General features: G+C 35.4%; 1 protein-coding gene across 8 annotated transcripts in view; it reads right to left on the bottom strand.

Moving 5' to 3' along the window:
• Positions 1 to 1,150: 1,150 nt before the first annotated feature.
• The window catches only part of PCNX1 (pecanex 1), a 175,343-nt gene continuing 150,463 nt past the window's right edge, over positions 1,151 to 26,030 (bottom strand). For 5 of the 8 annotated variants that reach the window (XM_063091563.1, XM_063091565.1, XM_063091564.1 and 2 more), the window contains 11 exons: positions 24,407 to 24,660; positions 22,086 to 22,316; positions 15,434 to 15,534; positions 14,513 to 14,663; positions 10,150 to 10,380; positions 9,003 to 9,277; positions 7,401 to 7,606; positions 4,536 to 4,978; positions 3,979 to 4,119; positions 3,296 to 3,332; positions 1,151 to 3,147 (listed from right to left, as the gene is read on the bottom strand). In XM_063091563.1, the coding sequence (XP_062947633.1) occupies positions 2,846 to 3,147; positions 3,296 to 3,332; positions 3,979 to 4,119; positions 4,536 to 4,978; positions 7,401 to 7,606; positions 9,003 to 9,277; positions 10,150 to 10,380; positions 14,513 to 14,663; positions 15,434 to 15,534; positions 22,086 to 22,316; positions 24,407 to 24,660 (2,372 nt within the window). In that variant the 3' untranslated portion in view covers positions 1,151 to 2,845. Of the gene's footprint in view, positions 3,333 to 3,978; positions 4,120 to 4,535; positions 4,979 to 7,400; positions 7,607 to 9,002; positions 9,278 to 10,149; positions 10,381 to 14,512; positions 14,664 to 15,433; positions 15,535 to 22,085; positions 22,317 to 24,406; positions 24,661 to 26,030 lie in introns of all 8 variants that reach the window. The other 3 variants (XM_063091566.1, XM_063091568.1, XM_063091571.1) reach the window with 1 other exon arrangement.

Below are 26,030 nucleotides of genomic sequence, written 5' to 3'. Positions count from 1 at the left end.
CTCTCAAGTTCCTTAAATATCAGCATATTATGTTAATTTAGATTCTTTAGGAAATTAAAGTTCTTTAGCAAAAAGTCAATATTTAAAGTTTTTATCAAGTATTAAAAATGGTGTTGAAAGAAAGTTCACACCAAGGTATAAATTAGAAGACTAACCAAAAGCTTAATTTGCAGTTATAAATTGTTTTTAGCCACTGAATGAGAGGGGGGAATAAAAGAAAAGGCAATAATTTATAACTCATTCAAGAGGAAAAACAAAAACAAGACAAAACAGAAAGCTTTCAATCATGCAACTCTATTTAAAGGAAATGAATAAAAAGCTGGTGTTTTAATTACACCTTTTTACTTTCAAATTATGGAACTCTGAAAGTTTTGGCATTTATGAACTAAAGACACTAATGTATGCCAGAGTCTTGTACATTAATGACAAAGGTTAAGCAGAGAATCTAAACAAACAGCTCATTATTCTCCAAGGTGGGGAGGGGGGTGGGAGCAGGAACAAAATATTTCTTATCAATTTAATCAATGAAAGTGTGTTTATTTCTATATAATAAATTAGGTCAAATTATTCTTAAGACAAGAATCTTTCTTCATTTATCACTATTTCCCCTGATGCAACTATTAGAAAAGTATTGTAATTTTTAAAAGAATACCAATTTTCGACTCAAAAATAAGAACAGGGCTTCTCTTAGGGTTCCTAATTATAATAAACTCACTAGTTAAAATTCAACTTGCTTTGAGAAAAATGTCCATCAACTGCTACCCAGAATTAAGACACAATATATATGTTCCATATAAAATCTAGTCTTGCATTGGAAATCTGACTTTTCAGAGTATGTAATGTGTTTCACAATTTTGGAGGGAAGGAGCTAGGAATAAAAAGAATCTGAGCCCTTCTGACTGAATAATCTGAAGTTCAGATTTTTTTTCTGTGTGTGAAAATGAATTATCTCCCATCTGAGACTGAAAAGGCTCCACTATGTCTCATCTAGGCAATGACCATGAAAAGATCATATTCATTTCAGAAAGAGAATAAGCAGCAGGAAGCATAATTCTTTTGATAAGATTTTTAAAAATATATGTATATAGATAGATCATATATTGTTTCAGAAAAAAAAAAAAAAGACACTGAAATTTAATGGTATATTGTAGTTTGCCAAAATGAGGCAAATACAGAATACAATGACAGTATCAGGAAAATACATTTCTAAATGGTCAATTTAGAAAGGGTATTTTTGTATAAAGTTTCGGCAAATCATTTGAAAAGTATTTTTAAACTGTAAATCTTGCAAAGTGTGAAGTCTAGGGAAAGGCCAACACAAGGCACATTAGGTTCTCAATGACCACAGAAATTTTAAATTAGAAAAAGGGAAAATACAGGTTTGAAATAAAAATGCTGTTAGATTCTGTATGTTAGCTATTTACTCTCTTAGTTTTCATTCTTTCTACTATAAGAGTATGCTATGCTGTGAGATTTACATCAGAATTAGTAGGGAAAACAGCTTCTCTCTCCTGTCACATCAAAAGATACTTTAAACCTGTGCTGTCCAATACAGTAGCCACTAGGCACATGTAGCTATTAAGTATTTGAAATATGGCTAGTGCCACATGTTGAAATTGTAACACTCTGAATATACTGCATTAAATGAAATGTACTAAATTTTACTTGCTTCTTTTTAGTATCTATTCATGGTGTGCAGAAAGATGGCTGCTCCTAAATGCTCAGAGAAGATGTACAATTTTCTTTGGAGTTTCACACCAAAAGGAAAAATTTTCTTAAGAATTTTTAAAAAATGCCAGAAGTTGCAAATTAAATCTAAATTGCAGTTCCCACGTAGCCCAACTGTAAATCTGAGTTATATATTTCCCTGAATACATGCTTTTAAAAAAACCAATAAAATTTAAGTTATGACACAACATATGAATTAAGTCAATTTCACAGTTATAAATATTTCAAATTACAGCTACACACTATAAATTACAGGAAATAAAATTCAAGTAATAGAAAAAGAAGAGAAAGGGGAAATAAAAAGCGAAGTTATTAAAGGGGATATAACAATAAGAACTGCACCATTTGGATGATAATTTTATTTGAAAAAATATTTTACTTGACTAACTGCATGTAAAATAACTTAAAGAGCTAGGAACTCTTAAAATAAATAAAAGGTGATAATCCTTTTTTTAAATTCCTGGACGTTCATCATCTTCTTTGAAAAGCAAAAGTGTTTTCTTCCCAGAACCGATCCCAGCAGAGCCTGCCCCACCTGAAGAGAAGCAGAGCAGGTGGGACACGCTCTGTGTCAGAGCTCATCTAAATGTGGACACAGTAGCTGGCAGTAGTGTTCACATGACCGATTCACTGGCTATTAGCTGTGGGAAAAGTCAATGATGAAGATATGTATATCTTGAGATTTAATATTCATTTTAAAGAAAACATCAAACGTACTGGCATAAAGTACACACTACTAACACAAAATGAGCAGCACAGTTCCTGCTACCTATGTTTACAAGGAAAGGGAAGGGGTTAATCCCAAAGGCAATTTAAATAATGGATTTTATTTTTATATATAAATAAATGTTCTGAGAAATCTCAGACTTTAGTGCATTGGTGTAAAAAATTAGTGCAGTTTTTTTCATTAAAGTTTTTAGCGCTCAAGGAATTAGATAAATCTATGTCTGTTCATAGTCTCTTTCACTGTACATTAAACTTTTATACTGCTATGTGTCAAACTGAACGTTTCTACACTGGTCTGTTTTTAAAAATCAAGGTAACTGGAGTTCATGTTGTATGACAAAACATGGCAATTATTTTTGGCAAAGAAATTAGAAAAATATGAGATCATAGTTTAGAAATGAAGTGTTTGTTGATTTAAAGCATAGGCAATGCATAGGAAAAAACCTTTTTTAAGGATGTATATTAACAAAACTTTATCCTTCATGCAAAGTGTTTTCTTGGCAGCTAACTTAAAAAAATATTTCAGCTTTATTTGGGGATGGAGACAGTGACAGGAGTCAGGGTGAAGGGCGAAGGAGAGGCGCTTAACCAAGCCCACTCTGTTTTCAAGTCTCTCCCACATAGGATCAAAGTGACAACTGCAGGAATCTTCTGCTCGCTGCAGGAATCTGCTTGCTCCTCTCTTTTGCCAACCTTTTGGAATCGAGAGGGAAAGAAATGTAGCTATAAACACCAGCTCACACTTCAGCCCCAAGTTCTAGTACCCCAGTCTCAATTACAGTCACATATTTATCATCAATCTGGACCAGAAGCACTGCCTTGTCGATGTGGGATCTGGTACCTGGATCTCTGCTGCAAGGCACCCATCGGTGAATCACCTAATGATTCAAAATAAAACAAGAATTTAGTGTGGAGACCTGGAATGTACAGTGAGCCTTCTGTATCTGTGTGTTCTGCATCCATAGATTGAACCAACTGCAGATTGAAAATATTTGGAAAAAAACTGCTCTGAACATGTACTGAACACATACAGCCTTTTTTTTCTTGTCATCATTCTCCAAATAATATAACAACTATTTACATAAGCATTTACATTGTATTAGGTATTATAATATAGAGATGATTTAAAATACACAAGAGGATGTATGTAGGTTATGCACATACTACACCATTTTATATCAGGGACTTGAACATCTGCAGATTTTGGGTTTTGTCGGGGGGAGGTGGTAAGCTGGTGGGTTCAAGGATCTGAAGCCATGACACTGATGTTATAAGGCTGTGCTCTAACCAATTGAGCTAGCCCAGTATCTGCAGATTTTGGTTTCTGAGGGGGCCCTGTAATGAATCCCCCACGGATACTGAGGGACAACTGTACTCACAAACTCATATTCCTCATTTAGCATTAGAGGTAGTAATTTTGTTTAAGAATTAAGAATAAGTATATAAATCAGCTAAACCCATACATATCAGTAAGAAAGACTACAAAAAAGTCAGAGCACCAAACAGCTGCATAAGAGAACTTACATGGCCTTCCATGCCCTCTTGAGGACTCCAGTCTTTCCAGCTGTTTCTTCCAGCTTTTAATCGAATCCCCTCATCAGGCCACTGCAGCTCTTTCCTTTTTGACAGGTTGATCCCTTCTAGAATTTGACTAGGATCCACAATCTATATTGTAAATAAATATGGATCATTTCCAATTCATTTTTTCCTTAATGATGAAAAGTTATACATAATCACAAACAAAACTTCTTTCACAGGACTCTCTGTGTCTCAAGTTCTCCACTGTCTATAACGGAATACAAAAAAACTGAAAGAGCCACCTCCTGAATTCGTTTTAGCCACTGGCCATCCTTACTAAAATGGCCATGTGACAATGGCTGAATAGGGAACAGATATCACTACAAAAACTGTTTGCTTTCAGTTTTTAAGCTGGCAGAAACAATTTTTTCAACATTCAAAAATGTTCTAGTCTGACTAAGTTATACAAGGTGTGTTTTCACAAGAGTCCTTCACTCAACAAATAAGAAATAAAAACAAATGAGTAACAGAAATAGCACAAGAAGACCTGTGGGCTTACTCACCTGGACTCTGTAAATCACTTCCCCCTTTCTGGCATGTGAATTATTGGCAGGACTTAAGGTGTTGCCTGGCTGTGCATCGGTGGTGCTGCTCTGACCTCCCTCTGTCCCAAGAAAGCCCACGAGAGTGTGATGCTTGCAGGCTGGGATGCTTTGGCTGGAGCTGCTGGAAGAAGGAAGGCCATGCTGCACACAGGCCACGCCGCTCTGGCTGGAGGGTTCCATCTGGTTCACCATAGAGAGGCGGGACTGGATGGAGGACGGCAAGTTTCGAAGTGATATCTGACTTGTGGAAGAGCGCCGACAAGGCACAAATCCCGTGGTGGACATCCGGAGAGATGAATGCCGGCTGCTGTAGCAGTAGGAAGACTGACTGGCTACTGAGGCCCGTGCAGGCGACTGTCTGACCAGGCTTGACTGTACAGAGTGAGAGCTGTGGCTAGTGCCTAGGAGGAGAAACAGCAGCAACACTCATTCAAAGTGGAATGATTCAAATACAGTGCTTTTGTTTTGTAGTTTCTAGAAAGTCTTAAGGCTTTCTCCCTTAAGTGATTACCTGGCAAATTTATAGAACTTAATATTTATACCTAAAACTTTAAAAGTTATCAAAAAGAAATAAATATCTGAGATCTGTTTTCTTCTGTGGTTTTTATAATATAATTTTTATGTGCTAAGGTTTTTAAAATTCAAATTCTGGAACATAAGAAAGACATAATTAAATAATTTACAGCAAATATTAAGATTTAAGGACAGAATAAATCCAAAAATATCTTTCACATAAATATTTCAGAATAACAACAATACTTCTTTATTATATCGGAAATAAAATAGCTCGTGGAAATGAGATAGAAATACTTATTAAGAAATACTACATGTGCTCACTTACATGTAGAATATAAAAAAGTCGAACTCATAGAAGCAGAGAGTAGAACAGTGGTTACAAGGGACTGGGGGAGGGGAGGGGAGGAATGGGAGAGATGTTGGTCAAAAAGTACAAACTTTCAGTTAGACAGGAGTAAGTTCTGGAGACCTATTGTACAGCATGGTGACTGTAATTAATAATAATATACGGTATGCTTGAAAATTGCTAAGTGAGTAGATCTAAAATTTTCTGACCACAGAAAAATGGTTAAGTATGTGGGGTGATGGATATGTTAACTAGCTTGACTTTACCATATCACAATATATTTGTATATCAAAACATTACATTGTACACCATGAATATGTATAATTTTTATTTGTCAATTAAAAAGAGAAACATTTCTTAAGGACCTACTATGTGGCAAGCTCTGTAACTACTATTTAGTATAGTATTACTGCCCTTTCAATCTATTTCAATGACAAGCTACAATGCCTATAAAGAAACAGGGAATACCACACTGTAATTTTCATATACATTAAGGGATTACTTCTAAATACACATTATCAGTGTTACTAAACAGCAGGTTTTTCTGCATCCTTTTCAAGTGGCTTGATGTAATTCTTCAGACTTGTCTTTTTCCTGACTCACAAGAGTAATGTTAAGATTATTAGAAAATAATCATTAATTACATTGGAAACATAGCTATATGTACTTTTTATCTGAAAATAAGAAGACCTAATCAATGTAAGAGCAAAAGGTACATTTAAAGAAGCATATTGAAAGTTCTAGGTTTTTACTCAGAAGTAAAATAAAGAACATCCAAGATATCAATCACGTCTATTTAGAATCTTACTTCCAGTCCATCAGGTTTTTTTTAAAAAAACTTTTAAGTAAATGTCTTAAAACTTCATCTGATCCATGCAAGGCAGTGGGGAGAAGGACAATGTTGGATCAACTAACCAGCCACATAGAAACAAACGGAACCTGTTTCCCACTGCACACCAGGTGGATTGTAGATCTTATGTCAAACATAAATTAGTAAAAGCATGCCTTGAGGGCCTTGAGGTAGAAAAATCTTTCTTAAATAGGATATACAAAGTACTAATCATAAAGGAAAAGATTAGTAAAAGTAAAGTGCTCTATACTAAAATTAAGAACTTCTCAAGGAATGAATGCAAGCCGCTCTTCAAAGTAAGAATGAAGAGCCAAGGGACAGCATGGGAAAAGATATTTGTAGACAGAAAACTGACAAAGAGCTCAAATCCAGAATACAAAATATACATCAATATGAAAAAGATAACCAAATAGAAAAAAAGGTAACAGACTAAACAGGAACTTCAAAAAGAGGAACAGATGATAAACTCATTTAAAAACTTCCCATCTCAGGTATCAGAGCAATACATATTAAAACAATTAGATTAAAGACCATGCCTTCTTTTGCCCCCCTGAGCAAGCAGGGAGCAGACGTAGAAACTGTTAATACTCAAAGCTGGTGAAGGTTGATGAGACACGCATGCCTATATATGACTGGTGAGAGTACCAACTGGTAAAAAAACTTTTTGGAAAGATTTCTGGCATTATATACCAAGACTCTTATTCTCATAAGTTTTGACCTAATGATTCCAGCCTAAGAAAATAATAAGCGATTACAGAAATTTCATACAAAGATAATTACAGCATGATGTCAGAAGAAACCAAGTCAGTGTCCAACAGAAGTTAAATAAATTATACTAATATTATTAGCCTTTAAAAGCGATATTTTCAAGAACCCTTAATATTGTGAATAAAATGTTTATGTCAAATATCAAGTAAAAAAGGACACACATACATGCACACATAAAATGATTAATATAAACAAATGGGATAATGTATACCTGAGAATCAAACAAAATATTCTATTTATATATTTCCAAGTAAATCATATATAATCCTTTTTATACACACATACTAAGTGGCTCCCACGGCTCAGAGGCTGACACTATACACATAACTTTGTTTCACATTACCTAGTGGTGGATGATAAGACGTGACAGGCGGATGGAGTCCACTTCCTGATCCCTGCCCGGGATTTCCAGTGCTTCCCTGGGACACAATGCTGTGGGGATCGTTGACAGTTGTTGTAGTGTTACCAGGGCAGGAAGTTCCACCTCCAGTATCAGAATCTTCAATATTGCCACCACTGTTACATCCAGCTCCACAACCTTTCCTTAGCCTAGGAACAAATACCAGAGGATGAAGCATTATCCCAAGATCACTTCCAAACAGGTATTTTATTCTTTTTCCCGCTATTCTGAACTGTTAATGTTACTAATGTTCACCTCTGAAAGTCTCTATGGTGTAATCAATATTAGGAACAAAAAAAAAATAATCTGTTATGTTTACAAAGAATAGCTTAAGAACTATACCCCTCTTATATTCACTGCCTCAAATCTTTCCAGTCTAATTCACTTTTATAAACTCTATCACTTTTCCTACTACCATAACAAAGAACTATATGTAACACAGTTATACCATTAAGATCACAGCTGGAACTAGAATTCTTGCCAGTGTCTGTTCAGTGATTCTTCTGAAGTATGCAGCCCCTGAAAACCTAATTTATTTCTACTGTTACTGTAGTGCACTTAAACAGAACTATTGCGATCATTTTTACTTCTTCTTTTTATTAAATGTAGAGTGACTAATTGGCCTGGATGGCCATGACTGTCTCAGTTTGGCAATGAGAGTCCTGCATCCCAGGAACTCTCTCAATCTTGGGCAAACCAGGACAGTTGGGCAATCTCTTTCTATGCCATTTCTCTTAGGGGTAAAGAACTTCTTTAAGGTAATTCCAGCACAACAGATATTTTTTGAAAAGAAAATTTCTTTGAACATTACCCTGGCTTATGTTCTTCCTTCTGTTTGGATAGGGATTGATAGCAAGCCCATTTGAAAGTTTGCTGCTCTAATCGCCACATCCTGTTTTTCTTAAGCTCTGATATTTAAAGATCTGAACAAACTTTTAAGAAACTAAAAACAATGTTCTGCAACTTTTCTTCACCATCCACCAAACTATGATGTTCCTACACCAGACATCATAATCTACTAAACAAAAAGCAGAGAAAAAATTCAGTGCAAACTTGAAAACTATAGATTTGAGACTTGGGTGATTGCTGGATTATTAAAAAGGCAGTAGTATGTCTGCAATGCACAACCAGGCATTTCAACAGGTACAGAGTGCTCCCCCTAGTGCTGGAACAGAATGGCAATACAGAAGAAAGTAAGCGACTTGCACATTTATTGTTTTTCTCTTAATTTGCCCTGTTTGCTGGCCCACACATTCTAAGAGTAGCAATATGCAACATTAGAGAGTCAAAAAAATTAAACAAAGAGAAGTGAACTGTTCAAGATTCTACCAAATGGTTCTTAACCAAAGTTGTAAATTAGATTAATAAGATTATGAAGATAAAAATGCTCACATTCTATGTCCTGAAGTTAGATGTATTAGGTTTACATTGTGCCATGGCATCTGTATTTTTTTCTACAAGCTTCCCAAGTGATGCTAATACACACTGCCTAGATAAGGAGGGTCGGGATACACCACCACCAAAAAATGCAACCCCACTGCTCACCTGTGCCACGTTGACACTATGAAGTTTCTGATATTTCCCAAGCTGATAGGTCCCCCAAAAATTTCTTTAAGCTGTTCATGGCTATCAGAATAAGAAGTTGTCAGGGGTGAGACAAAGATTGGGTATCCAATAGGTTGATCACAAGATGAGTTTATCATGTTTCTCAAAGCCTGCTTTGCATTTTGGATGCTACCTCTCTCTGGGTTACGGTTACGTAGAAAAACAAGCTCCTGCTGTTGCCCTGCCCAAAGACCTCGGACACATTCCTTATTCACCTGAAAACCAGAACACATGGAAATTAAGTTAAGGGGCCAAGAATGAAATTCATAGAAACAGAAGAGCAGAAATGGGAGGGATACAAAAGACACTAAGATAACCAGTTGTGGAAAGCAGGAAACAAATATAAGTAGGTCACATCTGAATAGGAGGTAATGCATTTTCCTTTGTCATTAGCAGGCTGTTAAACAACAAGCACTTACAGAGCTTCTCCCTGCTCTACCTTGTAAAAATATCAAGTAAAATGGAATCCATTTAGTTTTTCAAATAGGAAGCACTAAATTTTGTAAAAAAGATAAAAGATATTTTTTTATAGAAATGAGTGATAACAATATTTAGGGTTGAAAGACTGTGACATTTGGGGGTTAATTAAATAATGTAGATAAAAAATAAATCATTACAAACTATCAAAATAAAATCTAAGAAATTAAGCTTCCTAAAGCACTGAGATGTTTTAAAAAAAAAAGGAAAAGTTAGAGTGAACCATTTACACTTAGCTTCTGATCACAATTAAATACAAGCTACATTATTATTTTGCAACCTAGGAATCACATATTAATAAGATGGTGCTGACTTTTTACAAAAGATGCTGTGCAGATCATATATATACTAGATATAAGACCTGCCATATAATAAAAGATTGCCAAAATTGAAAATAAGCAAAAATTTTAAGGCTTTATGGCACATGAGAAAATTTCAGAGGTCAGAATAAATTACTGGCAAAATAAGTCAAATTAAATGCTCATAAACAATGAACACTAATGTATGGTCATTTTTTCCCCTGTGAAAACAGTTTCAGTCACCTTTTAAAAGTCTATAAAGTTATCCAACCTCCATTTTCATAGATGTGAATAAAGGCCTCAAAACTTACTTTAATAACCCTAAAGCTCAGGTAGCGTCTGTTGAGCATGATGATTTTATATTCATTGGTGCCATCATCCATGACATGTCGCAGAGCAAGCAAGGAGGGAGAGTTGGCAAGGACTGCACTCCGCCATGCGGGGTCCCCTTCATGGGCTATTACGAGGTTTTTTTCATGAGATACAATGGCTTCATAGAGCACAGTGGGGTCATCGTACTCATCTGGAGAAGTGAAATGATCCTAAATACAGAAACAGAAAAAATAGGTTTTTTTAGGAAAAGAAGAGAATGACTTCCAGAATGATAACAACTTCTATAGTAAGTTACTAAGTGAAAATTCTTAAAAACTGGTTTAATATGAATATTTCATATCAACATGTTTATATTATTATGGATGAATTATAGGTTCTCAATCATACCAGGTTAGGAATTAGCTAATTACTGCTATACTACTTTTGTAAATTCCTCAATCCAACCTTTTCCTCTAAGTTCTAGACAAACAAATATTTCCAATTCTTACATATTTTCTTTGTTTTTCTCTTTCAATTTGGTTTTTCATATCTTCATTCACATATGTATTTTTTTCTGCTGAAAGATTATTTCACTGTTATCAGTTAAGGAAGGCTAAAACTACATAAAAGGTCTGTATACTGTGTTTCTTTTTGACTAGGCTATGAGCTTTGAGCAGAGACTAAGGATCCTAGACCTAGAGAAGTTAGTAAGGTCCTCCCTGAAAAGCTGCTTGGTCATAACTACTCTTTCATTGATAAACAGTTATCCAGTATTTACCATGTGCAAGATTCTGTGGCAGGTAGCAAGGATGCAACAAAGTATATGAAATGTATCTCCCTTTTATAAACCTACAAATTAACAGGAGATATGGAACATATACTGAAATAACCATAACACAAATCTGAATTTCTGAAATGGTGTGAGTATTATTAAGGAAATGCAAATATCATATTGGCTGCCTTCATATTTATCGTTGGGAGGTTGACAAATTTTTACATCCAGGTGAAGTAACTCATTTGTACTCAGGCCAATGACCAGAGTATGTGTTATTTGCAGGGGAGAAGAGTGGGAGTAGGAAGGCAGTGCCCCCAAGGACGCAGCCTCCAAGTGCAGGGGGCTGGGACATATGAGAATAATACTGTGCACGTGAAAAATGCCTCAGAAGGTGAACTGTTCTCCCATACATGATTTGAGTCTTACAACAACCTTGTCAAGCAGGTTGAGCAGATAATACCCACATTTTACATGTTTCAAAACTGAAGCACGGAGGCTTAACTGCTTCTTACATTTAGAAAGTCAGTAAATGGTAATGCCAGGACTTGAACACATTTTTTACAGTATTTTTTCATTTGATTTTTAAAAATTATGTGATTATAAAAGTTAAGGGAAAAAACTGACGAGTCTAGTTGATGTGATTAAGGGAGGCTATACAATGGAGGTGGTTTGGGGCTGGATCCTAAAGAATGAATACAATTTAAGTGGATGAAAATGGGTACTGTGAGGAAAGGAGAAGGGCTCAACGCAGGAAAACCTATAGGGGAAAAGCATAAAAACTCAGTGATAATGATAAAGATAATCATAGCATAAAGTCTCTTTGTAAGAAATGGGTGCCTATTACATTGACATGCACTGTGCTAGACACTGGAGAAAATAGTAGTAAACAAGACAGGAAGAGGAACTGCTCTCATGGAACTTAGAGCCTAGTGAGAAAATTAGAAAACCACTTTTGGCCAGACTGCAGAACACCTTACTGGTGCCTCGTCCAGAATTCTACTAGGCTGGTGCACTTGTCTTTCAATTGCTTTGAACATTGTGTCTTGATGTTCCTTCTTAGAATTATCTTCAGCTGATGGAGCTGTGTGGGTTGGAAATGCCAGGGGAAATTACTCTCTATTGCTTGTAGGGAAAGAGGTGAGGAGGTACACAGCATAAATCCTGTTGATATTTCATGCTCCAGAGCTCCTGCTAGAATGCAGGTGGGACTAAAATTCAGCTGAAATACGTTTTTGCTTAGCTTCTTCCCTTGTTCTATCATGCTTCCAACACTTCCTTATAAAAATTTCTCAAGTGTACCCCTCAATAAATCTCTTGCATGAGAATCCGGGACTCTGACCTGCTTCTAGAGAACTTGGGCTAAGATAGCAGTCATAACTTAAAATACTGGTAGGCGGTTCTTCACTTTGGTATGTTGTACACCAACTCTCCTAACCATTCTTTTAAATACTGAGCTCATTCTTTCCTATACCAGCAGATATCTACATGTCATACAATGTGCTCTCTCCTAGCAAACAGTTCCATTATGGAAGGAATGCCATCTTTGTATTGGTACAATTATTTGAATGAAAAATAAAAAACCAGACACAGGCAATAATCACATTCCTAATAAAATGGACATAAAGTTGGAAGTAATTAGGCATGGCAAAAGTGGAGAATGCTTAATCTTATTCAAACATTTCTTTTCACTGGGCTTAAAATGGTTGAATGAGTATGCAAAGTTCTATATACATCATTATAGCTTTGTTTTACTAGTAAAATATTTGAAACAAGCAGGATGTCCATGACCAGCACAATTACATTTTTAAAAAGGAAAGTATTTATAGACATAGATAAAAATGTATGAACTTAGGGGAAATCAGAAAGGATATACATGAAATTATTGGCAGTGATTGCTTCTTTGGGGTACTGTACAATGGGTATGGTGTGATGAGAAGATGTTTACTATTGGGTGATATTTACATTTTAATATTTTTCATTATTTTTCAAATAAATAATGTCTCCAGTTCTTCTGGTAAAAGTTTTCAGAAGCATTTCAGAAATACACTTGCGAAGTTGTAAGCAGATGGACAGGATACATTATTTTTTAAAAAACAATGAAACTCAGTCATTAAACAAACATTTATTGGCCACCATGCACTGTGCTATGCAATGAGAATATAAAGATTAATAAGAAATGATCCCTATTCTCAAGGAGATCACAGACTAAAATTTTCAGCACGTATCACATGTAAACCTCCTCTCCTCTTCCCAGCCCTCCGTAGCTCCTGAGTTCCAATTCCACATCCTCACCCTCCCTGTTTATAACCGTTGTCAGTCATGGCTAATGATGGGAGTGTGCTGTATTCAAGTATGCTGGGCCAGAACATAAAGTAGAGAACCTATATTATAGGGCAATAATGCCACAAAGGATGTGTAAGAAAATGAACCTGGAAGCAACAGACAAGGATACTTGAAGTCAGAGACCTAAGGCAGCACAGGTTTTGAACTCTGTTCTCAGTTTCTTCTCAGACAAATGGAGATAAAATATGCCATAACATTTAAAATTAATTAAAGAAGTTTTTCAGGGTCTGTAAGATAATTATGCCATATAAAAGAGACTATTTCTTACATTACAGATATACAATTGGTCCCTTCTGAAGTTTTAAAAACATTTTAATCTGAAATTATCTTTTTCTTTTAAAAGCATTGAATTTTGTCTCAAAAATTTAAAGCTAGCCTGAAGAAGGACAATTCTATTTGATATCAAATGAATATTTTCCCCATAATGCTCGAAATAGTATTCCATTTTTCAGAGATTTTCAAATAATATATCCCTTATTTAAGTAATGCTTCTAAAGAATATGGGATGTTAACTTAATTCCAACACTTTCTATTGTAATAAAATCACCTGAAGAGTAATTCAACTTTTATTTGGGGGAAAAAAGATTCAATCAGATTTGAGTACAGCAGGTACATTTTAATGAATCTTATCATGTGGTCTCTCTCATCAGATCTGATAACTACTGTCAAGTGGAATGATTAGAGGAGCAAGTGCCAGTACTTAATATCATAATATATTCTTGAAATGATCTAGGGCTTTGGAAATGTACTGTGGAGCTCATTTTAATTATTACTCCACTAGGTTTATTTAACTAAGGCTAAATTTGTCCTAACAACCTTTTATTCTATATAACAGACTAAATGAAACTTATAGTTCAGTAACAGCAGCACTTACAACATTCCTGAACTGTTACTAAATTGCATTTGCAGTTGGCTAATATTCATCCAGGGAAGTGGCATGAATTACAATCACATAAAAAAACACATATTACAGGGACCGAGAACCTTTATTTCCTGCTTGTCACTGCTTAAATTCTTCTCCAAGTTCATGCCCAGACAGTTACCCTCTAATACTAATATTCAAATTTACTGTTAAGAACACAGGTTCAGGCTTCTAAGATTTAATATCTTGCCATGAATCATGTTTTTCTTTAGTTCAGATGAGAATATTTCTCAAAAGGTTCCCAGGAAACGTAATTTGGAAGTCAAGTGAAGAAGTATCAGATAAACACCAGTAATGAATTAGAAAAATCTCATCTTCTTACCTGATGAAGTTTGATGGACATACGGATTCCAGGGACTACTACTTTTCTTAGCAATTCCATGTCAGCAAAGATCCATTCATCTCGAATTGAAGAAATACGGAAATCTCCTTTAAATAGGGCATGCAATCCATAGAGGAATGACTCTAAGTTACTGTTAAGATTGGAGATAAAATTTCACATATTTTGACAAAGGTCTTCCATGACACTGATTCTTACATCTGGCTGTGCATCAGAATCACGTGGGAGAGTTTTGAAAATACAGATTCCAGGAACTAATGTCAGAACCCATGAGCCAGAATCACAAGAGATAGGGCCTGTTGGACATGGGACCCTTCTTTATGAAGCAGTGTAATAGTGAGTCCATCAAAATAAAGAACAGACAAAAAGTCTATAAGTTAAAATAAATCAAAGAGGGCCCAATGGAAAACATGTAGTTATCACAGAAGAAATAAAAAATATGCAGTATATCTTAATTCTCATTCATTTGGATATATATGTCAGGAAATTCAGTTTATATTTAGAGGTCCAAAATCTAATATATAATTGTATTAAAAATGTAAACACTCTGGACAAAGACTGGAAGGAAATATGGAAAAATAAAAATACGTGAATTTGTTAGAAAAACAGAAGTAAAAATGAGGAGACCAATCAAACTTATGGGGTAATCACATTTCAAAATGTCAAAAATCCGTTGTTATCATTACCAATGGCTACCTACACATGTTTGAATTTTAAAATCCAGTTCTGTTAACAAGTGAGTAGAACTCAACTATGTTCAGCAAAAAGATCTATAGAAATATAAAATCTAAAGAAACTTTTGCGATAAATTAGCGTAGAATGAATGCGTCCCTGAAAAGTGATTCAGATTAAGTTACACAGCTTCCCATACTCTCTTCCTGAAAACAGAAATGCCTTCTTTACCTGGACATGTGGTGGGATGCAGTACCTAAAGCTCTTCGTCCCAGAACACAGAGTCCATAACAAAGAGTCACCAGGGATGAATCTTTGTCCACATCCAGGGGCTTTAAAAAACAAGGAGCATTAGTTATTAGAAAGGTATTATAAGTATTTAACAAATCAGAAGATATCTAATTAATAAATCAGAGGATAAAGGACTCTACTAGTACATAATTTCCATCTCTTCAAATAAAAGTTCTAATGAAAATAAATGTAGCAATAAAACAGTATAAAATGAAGAATGAATTTGTATGAGGAGATTCTTTGGAATCTTTAAATTAATTCTGAAACATTATAATATTTGAACATTAAAAAACTGGCTAAATTATAAGGAATTAAAATCTTAGCTAAAGACTTCAAAGCACTTACTGGTATACATCACTACTGACATTACCCTCTCCTGAAAATACAATGTTCTATCTATTAACTAGTTATTTTCTGATCATAACCTGGCAAGCCAGCTATTAGTGACACCTGTGTTAGCCTATTAGTGACTACATATGGTAAAGAAAGTCAAACTGATATCCACAGAATACAAGAGTACTTCAAAAAGTTTATGAAAAGATCTGTATTATCTGTCAATTCTCTTTTCCACAAGCTTTTGAAGTACCCTCGTATTGCTTCCCCTCAACCTATATTTTAACAATGGCATACTTAAACTAATGAAAGAAGTTGGTAACTCTCCTCTTTCTCACCCTAAGAAAGTCCAAATAATAATAACTGATATATATACATACATATATACAAAATCTCAAAATGGTTTACCTTGTACAATACTAAAGAAAATAATCTGTGTAGTATTCTCAGTCACCAAAAACAATCTATGGTAGTGGTTCTCAAAGTATAGTCCTAAGACCAGCAGCATCAGTATCATCTAGGAACTTGCTAGAAATGCAAACCTTGGGCCACTGCAGATCTGTGGAATCAAATTCTGGACATGGGATCTAGTAATCACCCTCCAGGTGATTCTGATGCATGCTAACGTTGAAGAATCAATGATATAGGCTAATAATGAGCTTAATTATTCTAACTTTCCCAATAGTATATACTTATATTTTTGGCTTTATTAACCACTAACATAACAACAAAAAATAAGAGCTGTCTAAAATATTAACTTAATATTGATTGGTTAATTTAATTAATTGGGTATTTTAGTTAGTTAACAGCATCTGTATTAAACATAGCCTATTTACTTGCCAACTACAGTGTTGTCAAAGATATATTACATCTTACAGCACACATTCTAGTTTCATCAAGCAAGCTCTTTGAAAGAATTTGGGTCTGGGTTACAAAAACATAAATAAAGAGTATGAAAGCACTAGTTTTAAGAAAAATAAAAGAGAAAGTGGGTGTAGATTTGAAGGTATATAAGCAAAAAACGCTAAAGGTGATTATAATGTGAGACAAAATTATGGGTGATTTTTTTTATTACTTATTTTTAATGGACAAATTAAAATAGTATATATTTATGGTGTACGGCATGATGTTTCGATATATGCATACATCATGGAATATGTGGCTAAATACAGTTAATTAACATATGCATTACCTCACATACTTTTTTTGTGGTAAGAACACTTTAAAATCTATGCACATAGCAATTTTCAAGTATACAATATATAGTTATTAACTATAGTCACCATGATGTACAATAGATCTCTTGAACTTACTCCTCCTAACTGAAAATTTATGCTCCTTGACCAATATCTCCTCAATCTCTCCAACCACCCCCCAGCCCGGTTTCTGGTAACTATCATTCTTCTCCTTGCTTTTGTGAGTTCAAATTCTTTAGATTCTACATATATGTGAGATCATGCAGTATGTGTCTTTCTGTGCCAAGCTTACTTCACTTAACATAATGTCCTTCTTTATTCATGTTGTTGCAAATGACAGGCCTTCTTTCTTTTTAAGGTGGAATAGTATTCCACTGTGTATATACACCATATTTTCTTTATCCATTCATCCATTGATGGACATTCAGGGTGTTTGCATACCTTGACTATTGTGAATAATGCTTCAATGAACATGGGTGTGCAGACATTCTCTTCAACATAGCTATTTCATATCCTTTGGATATATACCTGGAAGTAGGATTGCTGTATCATATAGTAGTTCTATTTTTATTTATTTATTTATTTATTTATGTTTTATTTCATATTATTTTACTTTTTATTTTAACTTCTCAGTATACATTGTAGTTGATTTTTGTGTCTTTTTACCCATTCCTCTTTTCCCCCACCCTCTCTCCCCTCCTCTCCCCCACTACATCATATCTGTTCACTTAACAAGTTCAAGGAATTGTGATTGTTGGGTCTTCTTCCCCCCCTTTGCTTGTATATTTATTTATTTTTAGCTCTCAGAAATAAGTGAGAACATGTGGTATCTCTCTGTGCCTGACTTGTTTCACTTAATATAATTTTCTCTAAGTCCATCCATGTTGTTGCGTATGGCAGTATTTCATTCTTTTTTATAGCAGAGTAGTATTCCATTGTGTAGATATACCACAGTTTCTTTTTTTATCCCTCTCTCCCCCATCCTGTCAATTTTCTATGTTGAAAATGTATTGTTTGTATGATGAGAAACAAAGTTTTTTAAAATTTAGTTCATGCTTCTGCTTCTAACCAAGATAAAGTAATAGAGACCATATTTATCTTCCTACCTGAAACAACCAAGAGCTGGGCAGAATATATGAAACAACAGTTTTCAGACACTGGACACTAGTCTCTGAGAGATGGGAATCAAATGAGGTAGCCCTATGATTGACAGAGCTTATTACCTAGAGAGTTTCCAGGCCACAGCACAAGAAAGGGGAACACAGGCTGAATCTAGAGGTCTCTCAGTCAGCTAGAGTTCTCAGGGGAAAGTACGAAAGAAGAGAGCAAGAGACAGCAAGAGCATGCTCTGGAGATCTGCACAAGGTCCCTCTTGAGTCTTCAGTGAAGTACTGATCAGCACATGCAATGATGACCCAGGGCTAAGAAAAGAACAGTCCAAAAGGAATAGAAAGGAGCAATGAAAAATATCCTGATTGGCTAGAGGACTCAAAAGGGTATTGTCTCAGAAATGGGGAAAATTAGCCCCAGACTAAAAGCTGCTATGGTCCCTCCTAAGCAAGCCCTGAAAGGATTAAACTGTCCCCAATTTAACTGTGTCACAGAATGAAGTTCTAGAATTTTATAGAAATACAAAAATATCCAATCTCTGTACCAACCAGCCACCCCCTCCTTCTCCCCTCCCCCGCAAAAATCCAGCATGCATCAAGGTAAAATTCATAAAGTCTGGCATCTAATTAAAAACAGCAAGGCATGCAAAGTAGCAGGAAAATATAACCCATAATGAGAAGAATGATCAGTTAATCACCCAATCAATCAAAACTGACCCAGAACTGACATAGTTATAGAAGAGATTCAAATCAACTTCTAGAGATACAAAAAAAAAAAAAAAAAATGCAATGTCTGAGCTTAAAAACATACCGGATTGGATTAGTAGTATATTAAATAATGCAGAAGAAAAGATAAATTATCTCAAAAACATAGTAATAGAAACTATGCAAAATGAAACAGAAAAAAAGACTGAAAATAAAACACAAACAGAACATCAGTGAGCTGAAGGACAGCATCAAGGAGCTGAATACAAATGTAATTGGAGTTCCTACAAAAGGGGGGGGAAGGACAGAAAAAATTTTTGAAGAAATGGTGGGAAAATTTCCAAATTTGATGTAAACTATATACATATTTAAGAATCTCAATGTACTCCAAAAACGAGAAACATGAGAAAACTACACCAAGGCACATCATATTTAAATTGCTTAAAATCAGTGATGAAAACAAATCTTAAAAGCAGCCATTGAAAAAGACACATCACATTGTACATATTTTTTTCAGAGGAACAGAGATTAGAATGACCATGCTTATCAAAAGCAATGCAAACCAGAAAATAATGCAGCAACATATGTTACGTACTGAAAGAATAAAATTAGTTCAACTCTGGTAGCTCTTTTTTGTTACTGTTTAAGAAAGCATGTACCCTACTCTCGAAACTGCATTGGAAATTCCAAGAATTCTTGCTAATACTAACAAGGAAGGTGAAATAACTGTGTTATTTAAGATGCGGGAAACGAAGTCAAGCTGAGATGAATCCTTCCCATTTGGCACTGCAGGTCATTTTAATGCAGTTAGTCCAGGACCAAACTTATAAAAATATTATTTCAGGCCCTTTAGTATATAGATTATTTCCTCCTGGCACAGATGTAATTAGAGAAAGAAAGAATGATTTTTTATTTGTGTAATATGCAAGTTAGAACATTACCTTGGAAGGAAACTATGGAAGAAGAGTCTGACGCAGCTTTTTAACACTCAGGTGAGGGTACTAGAGGATGGAGTCAGCAAATCTTTATGGCTTAATTAACTTCCCCAGGAACAGGCTATTCTGGGAATGGTGATTCAGAAAACAGAATGCATGGTCTTAAGGAGGTGGAGATAATCTTGTTCAACTGAAAATAAAAACTACAGCAGAAGGGACAGTACGTAGCTGGAAAAATACAACTGAAGGGCCAGCCCGTGGCTCACTTGGGAGAGTGTGGTGCTGATAACACCAAGGCCGTGGGTTCGGATCCCTATATAGGGATGGCCGGTTAGCTCACTTGGGAGAGCGTGGTGCTGACAACACCACCAAGTCAAGGGTTAAGATCCCCTTACCGGTCATCTTTTTTTTATTTTTTATTTTATTTTATTTTATTTTATTTTATTTTTGGTCATCTTTTTTTTAAAAAAAAGAAAAATACAATTGATAATTTTCTTCCAAAGGGATTACAAGAGTAGGATATAAACAAGGCCAACATTTGTAAATAATAAGCTCTCTGAACAGAATGAGGATACCCAAGTTTGGAGGTAAATCTTTTGAACATATGATATCAGCAATTACGAGGACTTCCTTGATCTATGTCTATGACCTCAGCAATAATCTCTAAGAGAAGGGTCCTCAAGTTTAGGTAGGATGAAGCCCTGTTCCTGAGTGGGTAGACAGTGAGCTCTTAGCTCAGTTGGTCATGATTAACCTACAACAAAAGTAACTGATACCATCTAAGCCAGAGAAGGGCTATTAAAACAACATGATCGCACTACCTCAAACTGCTCCCCACCCCGCAAAGTCCAAGGATTTAAGAACAGTATGGAAAGACATTTTAAATATTTTTCATTTATGAAAAAATAAAACTGTTTGTTATATGTTTGGAAGAAGAGAAGTTTAGCTTTGAGGTCCTCCATTTCAAGCTGTTCACTGGTCTTTTTGTTTGAGCCTCTTATGAAGTTATTTTATCCTTTTCATTATTTTTTCTTTAAAAATATGCTGTTCTGTTTGAATACCATGCTGTACGTGGAAAAAAAAAAAAAGCAAGCTACACTGCTCAGTATATGCTGCACATCTAGTATAAATGTTCAAAGGCCACCACTCAGAGAGGAAGTACAACATGCTCCCATTCTTACTGATAAAGTAAAGACAGAAGATGCTGATATGACAGGGTGCCTTACTCTAAGTAGTTGCAAAGAAAGGACTAACCCAGGTGCTAAATCTGAAGATTGTCAGTGTGTCCATTCCAGACCATGATAAAAGGCACTGGTTGTTCAAGTGGCTCACTATGATTCATGACACTGAGTAAGTCTGTACATAGGATGCTGGTGGTTCACTTACTCAGGCTTTTGCTTGGAAAGTAATAAGAATTAGCTTTGGAATCCCAGTCCTTGGTATTGCGGTTATGTTACATGGAATCTGACTAGGGTGTGACACTACCATGAACATCACCAGACCTAGAAGGAAGGAGCAGTTGCTGAAGTCTGTATAACATCTGATGTTTATTATAAGATAAGTCATTCTAAAGTGTAGACTGGGAACCACCTGAATTAAAATCACCCAGGGAGATACAGATTTTTACGTCCCCAGCCTACCTACTGAATCAGAATCTCTCAGATGAGCCACAGGAATATGCAATTTAACAAGTTACTAGGTCATTTTTACCCACATTAACATTTGAAAATCAATGGTCTACATGCACACTGGCCAATACGGTAGCCACTAGACATATGGACTATTAAATTTAAATTGATTAAAATTAAAATGTAAAATTTAGTTCTTTAGTCATACTAGCCACATTTGAAGTATTTAATACACAAGTGTTTTTGGACAATACAGGACATTTCTATCATCACAGAAAATTCTATCAGACAGCACTGGTTAGATTTTTGTATTTGGAACAAAGATATTTAATTATCCTTAAGACTGGCAGGTGGAGGGGGAACTGCTTAAGGACTAGATTTTGGAGAGTAACGCATATAAAACTGTATTTGTGAATATGCATGTGCATGCACAGGGTGGAGGGGGTGCTACTGGACAGTAAGATTAGGACACTGCAAATGAAAGAATGAGGAAGGCCACTTTGTTTAACCTGTTTTGGCAGAGTGGTTTGGCCCAACCATAATGAACCAAACAGCTTCTCTTGCCCAGAAGATCAGACAGAGAAAGGTCTGGAAAAACTGACCTCATAATAACTAATATAGATATTTTTTCCATTTTTGGAAAAACTTGGATTCAAAGAGTTGTAAATGAAATAAACAAACTCTACCTTTGCTCTTCGGGAAGAGCAATACTCTATCCAGTTGAGGTAAATCACACAGAAACTCTCCCTGGAGATGCCTGCTAGTCGATGATCATAGTCTTCGTCAATGTTTGGATTAAATGTTGGGTCCACATCGACATAATTTCGATCTGCACAAAGACGTAGTCCTTCCTGCATTGTCTCATTAGCTAGCCACTCCTCTAATTTAGAGGAGGTTGTAACATAATAAATGATACCCTAACACAGAAAAGATTAAAAAAAAAAATCAGGTTAAATCACAATTTGAATTAACTCCAATTCCTTAGTGAAATAAATTCCAACTGTTTCTACTGACAGTATGACTCAAAAATACTTTATTCTAGCTATACCCTATACTCTGAGCATACATTTTAAGAATGCTATAATAGTATACTTCAAGTCTCCCTGTATGAAAAAATATTTAATACTTTAACATCACAAATTCAGCAAGGCAACTTAAAAACAATTCTAGTTTATTGATTATAAAGGTTTTGAATTAGAATATTTTAGGAGAGGTGAAAAACCTTTATTGTGGTGCATTTATTTTGAAAAAATTCTCACAGAAAGTTATTAAAACCATCTGGTGATCCTAGGTCAAGTTATAGATATAGCTAATGATAAAGCAACAGAATTATATATTTAGAACTATAGACAAAAAAATGCTGCTGCCGCCCCCCCCCCCCCCCAAAAAATGTTGTAAAATCATTCTCTCTAGCTTACTGAGGTTGGGTTTAACCAAACATTAAACAAAAGGCTTAAAGTTCATCCCAATCACCACAAATAAGGTGGCACACATAAAAGATGGAACAGAGAGATAACAATGTAAGACATGGAAAATGGAGATGTGGGTTATTAAAGATTAGCACATATTTCCCTCTTGAAAGTATTGGCTTAGCCTGCAAGCCCCTAAATCACAACCATGCTGTATTTCTGTAAAACTTTTAGCAAAAATAGAATACAGTCAACCCTCCATATCCATGGATTCAAGCAACAGGAGATCAAAAATATTAAAAAAAAAAAAACAAAAAAACAGAACAAAACACTGCCATCTGTACTGAACAAGTACAGACTTTATTTTCCTGTCATTATTTTCTAAACAATAAAGAATAACAACTATTTACATAGCATTTACATTGTATTAGGTATTTGAAGTAATTTAAAAATAATTTAAAATGTACGGGAAGATGTGCAAAGTTACATGCAAATACCAAGCCATTTTATACTAGGAACTTGAGCGTCCATGGATTCTGATATCTGCGGGAAGTCCTGTAAACAATTCTCCACAGATACTGAAGGCCAATTCTACCTGGGAAAGAATTAATCTCGCCCAATCTGAGGTTTGGCCTTTGCCATCGGGTCTTGGGACCTCTAAGCCCTTGGAATGTCCTGTCTGATAAGACAGACTTTGTTCAGCTGGGAGCCTACAGCCACACAGTATCACCTTGACCTCCAGAGGTTCTGGAGACTTAGGTCAGCCACGTGGGTGGTCAACTATGTCTATGTGACTGTGCCCCAATAAAGACTCTGGACACCAAGCTCAGACAAGCTTCCTTGATTGGCAACACTCTATGAGTATTGCCACACCTCATTGCTGCGACAAATAGACATCTGCACAGCTCCACTGGGAGAGGACAACTGGAAGCTCCTCACCCTGGTGTCTCTGGACACTGCCCTCTGTAGCTCTTCCCTTAGCTGATTTTAATCTGTATCTTTCCACTGTAATAACAGGAGTACAGTGTGAGTGTAACAGATTTGCTGAGTCCTTCTAGCAAGTTACTGAACCTAAGTATGGTCTTGGGGACCTCCCGAACTCTGAAATACTTTTATTCAGTTTGTTGAAAGTAGTGCAAAGCAGTGGTAAACAGCAAGGGCTCAGGAGTCAGACAAGGCTGGGTTTTAAGTCCCCAAATCCACTTGCTAGTTAGAGGACCTTGGGAAAGTCAACAACCTTATGTCGTTTATTTGTAAAACAGGGAAGTGACACTTCTTTAGAGAATTAAGGTACACATATGTGTGTGTATGTTCCTTACCACAGTGCCTAAAACATATAAGCTACAAATGCTATTATTAATGAATAAATGGAATGGGTTCCACTAAAGAAAGCAACAGCAAGGCCTTCATTTATATTTTTTTACTGAGTTTTCTGGATACTAGAGAATTTAAATCACTACTTAGAAGCAAAGCATGAGTTAAACAAATAAACAAAATATATATAGAAAGAGAGAGAGAGAGAAAGAGAGCGTGATAGATATGTATCTTTCGCAAGAGCCTCCAATCATCTGAAGACCTAAGTAGGCACATACCCTTACCTTGACATAGTAAGTAGTGAGTACTTTCCGAAGATCAAAGACTTGAAGCATAGAAGCAGCACTATTATCAGTGATGCTATAACCCTCCAGAATATACTTAGTGACTATCACTTCCCAAGCTAGCCAGCGCTGGCTAAATGCAGCATTAAATGAAAGCACATGAGGAATATGGCCGGGTTCACAACAGCAAAATCCTTCATCTTCTTCAACACCTTCAGTAATGGCCTCCACTTCCCGTTGTTGACAGTAGGTACCTTTAAAAAGAGAGAGAGAGACCATTATAAACAAAGGGGGAGAAAACAGGTAGTGGGAAAAATTAATGCCTCAAGGACATACGAGATTTAGAAAAAAAAGACATATTTTATAGCATTTGAAATGTTATTGATTTGCCTTAAAACACTCATTAACAAATAGCAGCAAACTCCAGAAACCAACCATACTACATATTCTTCTCTTGCAGAATCACAATGTGCATTAGCGCATTAAAGGTTCTGGGAATTTATGCAATAAAGTAGCCTCTTTAATTTCGACTCATCGATTTCCAAACTTTTCAAATGGGTTTACAATTGCATTTGTATCAAATGAAGGCCAAACGAGTAAAGGTACATTTCCTGAAGGTGTGCATTAATTCAAAAAAAGAAGACTGGAATGAGAACTGAGTCATCCTGGCACACAGGAATAGAAGTAGACATGCAGAACTCAAAAGAACCTGAGCTCCATTCACAAGTATCATGTCCATGCTGCAAGCAGAAATATTATATACATTCTGCTTGGCTATATAACTTGTAACAGTTCATTATAATTTAATATTAAATATATAACTAAAACTCTTTCTGTTCCCAATTCCAATTGGATAAGATACATTATTGTCAGTTGAAGCTTACCTGTTGATAAGGTTTCAATTAGGTACAAGGACTAATTATTATGCACTAGCAAAAAAATCTTTGAAGTTACATTCTTTTATACAAGATGCTATCAAATGGGCATTCTTTGCATCTGTGTTACTGAAGTAAAGATCCAAAAACAGATTAAATATAGAATTATACCCATAGCAATCTAGTGCCAGCAAAATATCATCTATTACATTAATGTTAATTTTTATTTTGTTCTGTGGTCTTCCATTTAATTTATAAATTTCTTATATGATGTAAAGACTATAGAGTGATTATACTTAATTGTATATTGGCACATATTTAAATTACATTATAATAAAAATAACTTAAATTGAACTGCATAATAATATTTTTCCTCTAAAGGGAATACATACACCATCCACATTTGAAAAACACTGCTTTGAGAGAAACAGATGCCATAAAACCAAGTCCCAGTTGATGTTGGTGGTGGTATAATGAACAATATGGCTGAAGAAGTTATTTTGGCCAAGCTAAGGAGCTGGCTGTATTGTTTAATACTCTAGAACCCTCAACAATTCCATTATTTCACTTTCTTGTTTAATTATGTTGGCCAACACTTCTATAATAATGTTACATAGTGGTGACAAGAAAAACCCTTGTCTTGAACCTGACATTAACACGGACACCTGTGGTAGTTGACCATTATACACAGTACTATAAATATATATACACATCCACAGTTTTCAGTATAATAAGGATTTATGCAATTT

Source organism: Cynocephalus volans, chromosome 3 (genome assembly GCF_027409185.1).
Source record: "Cynocephalus volans isolate mCynVol1 chromosome 3, mCynVol1.pri, whole genome shotgun sequence".
In the NCBI taxonomy this organism is placed as follows: domain Eukaryota; kingdom Metazoa; phylum Chordata; class Mammalia; order Dermoptera; family Cynocephalidae; genus Cynocephalus; species Cynocephalus volans.
The sequence above is the reverse complement of the archived record's forward strand: the minus strand, read 5'-3'. Positions and strand labels throughout refer to the sequence as shown.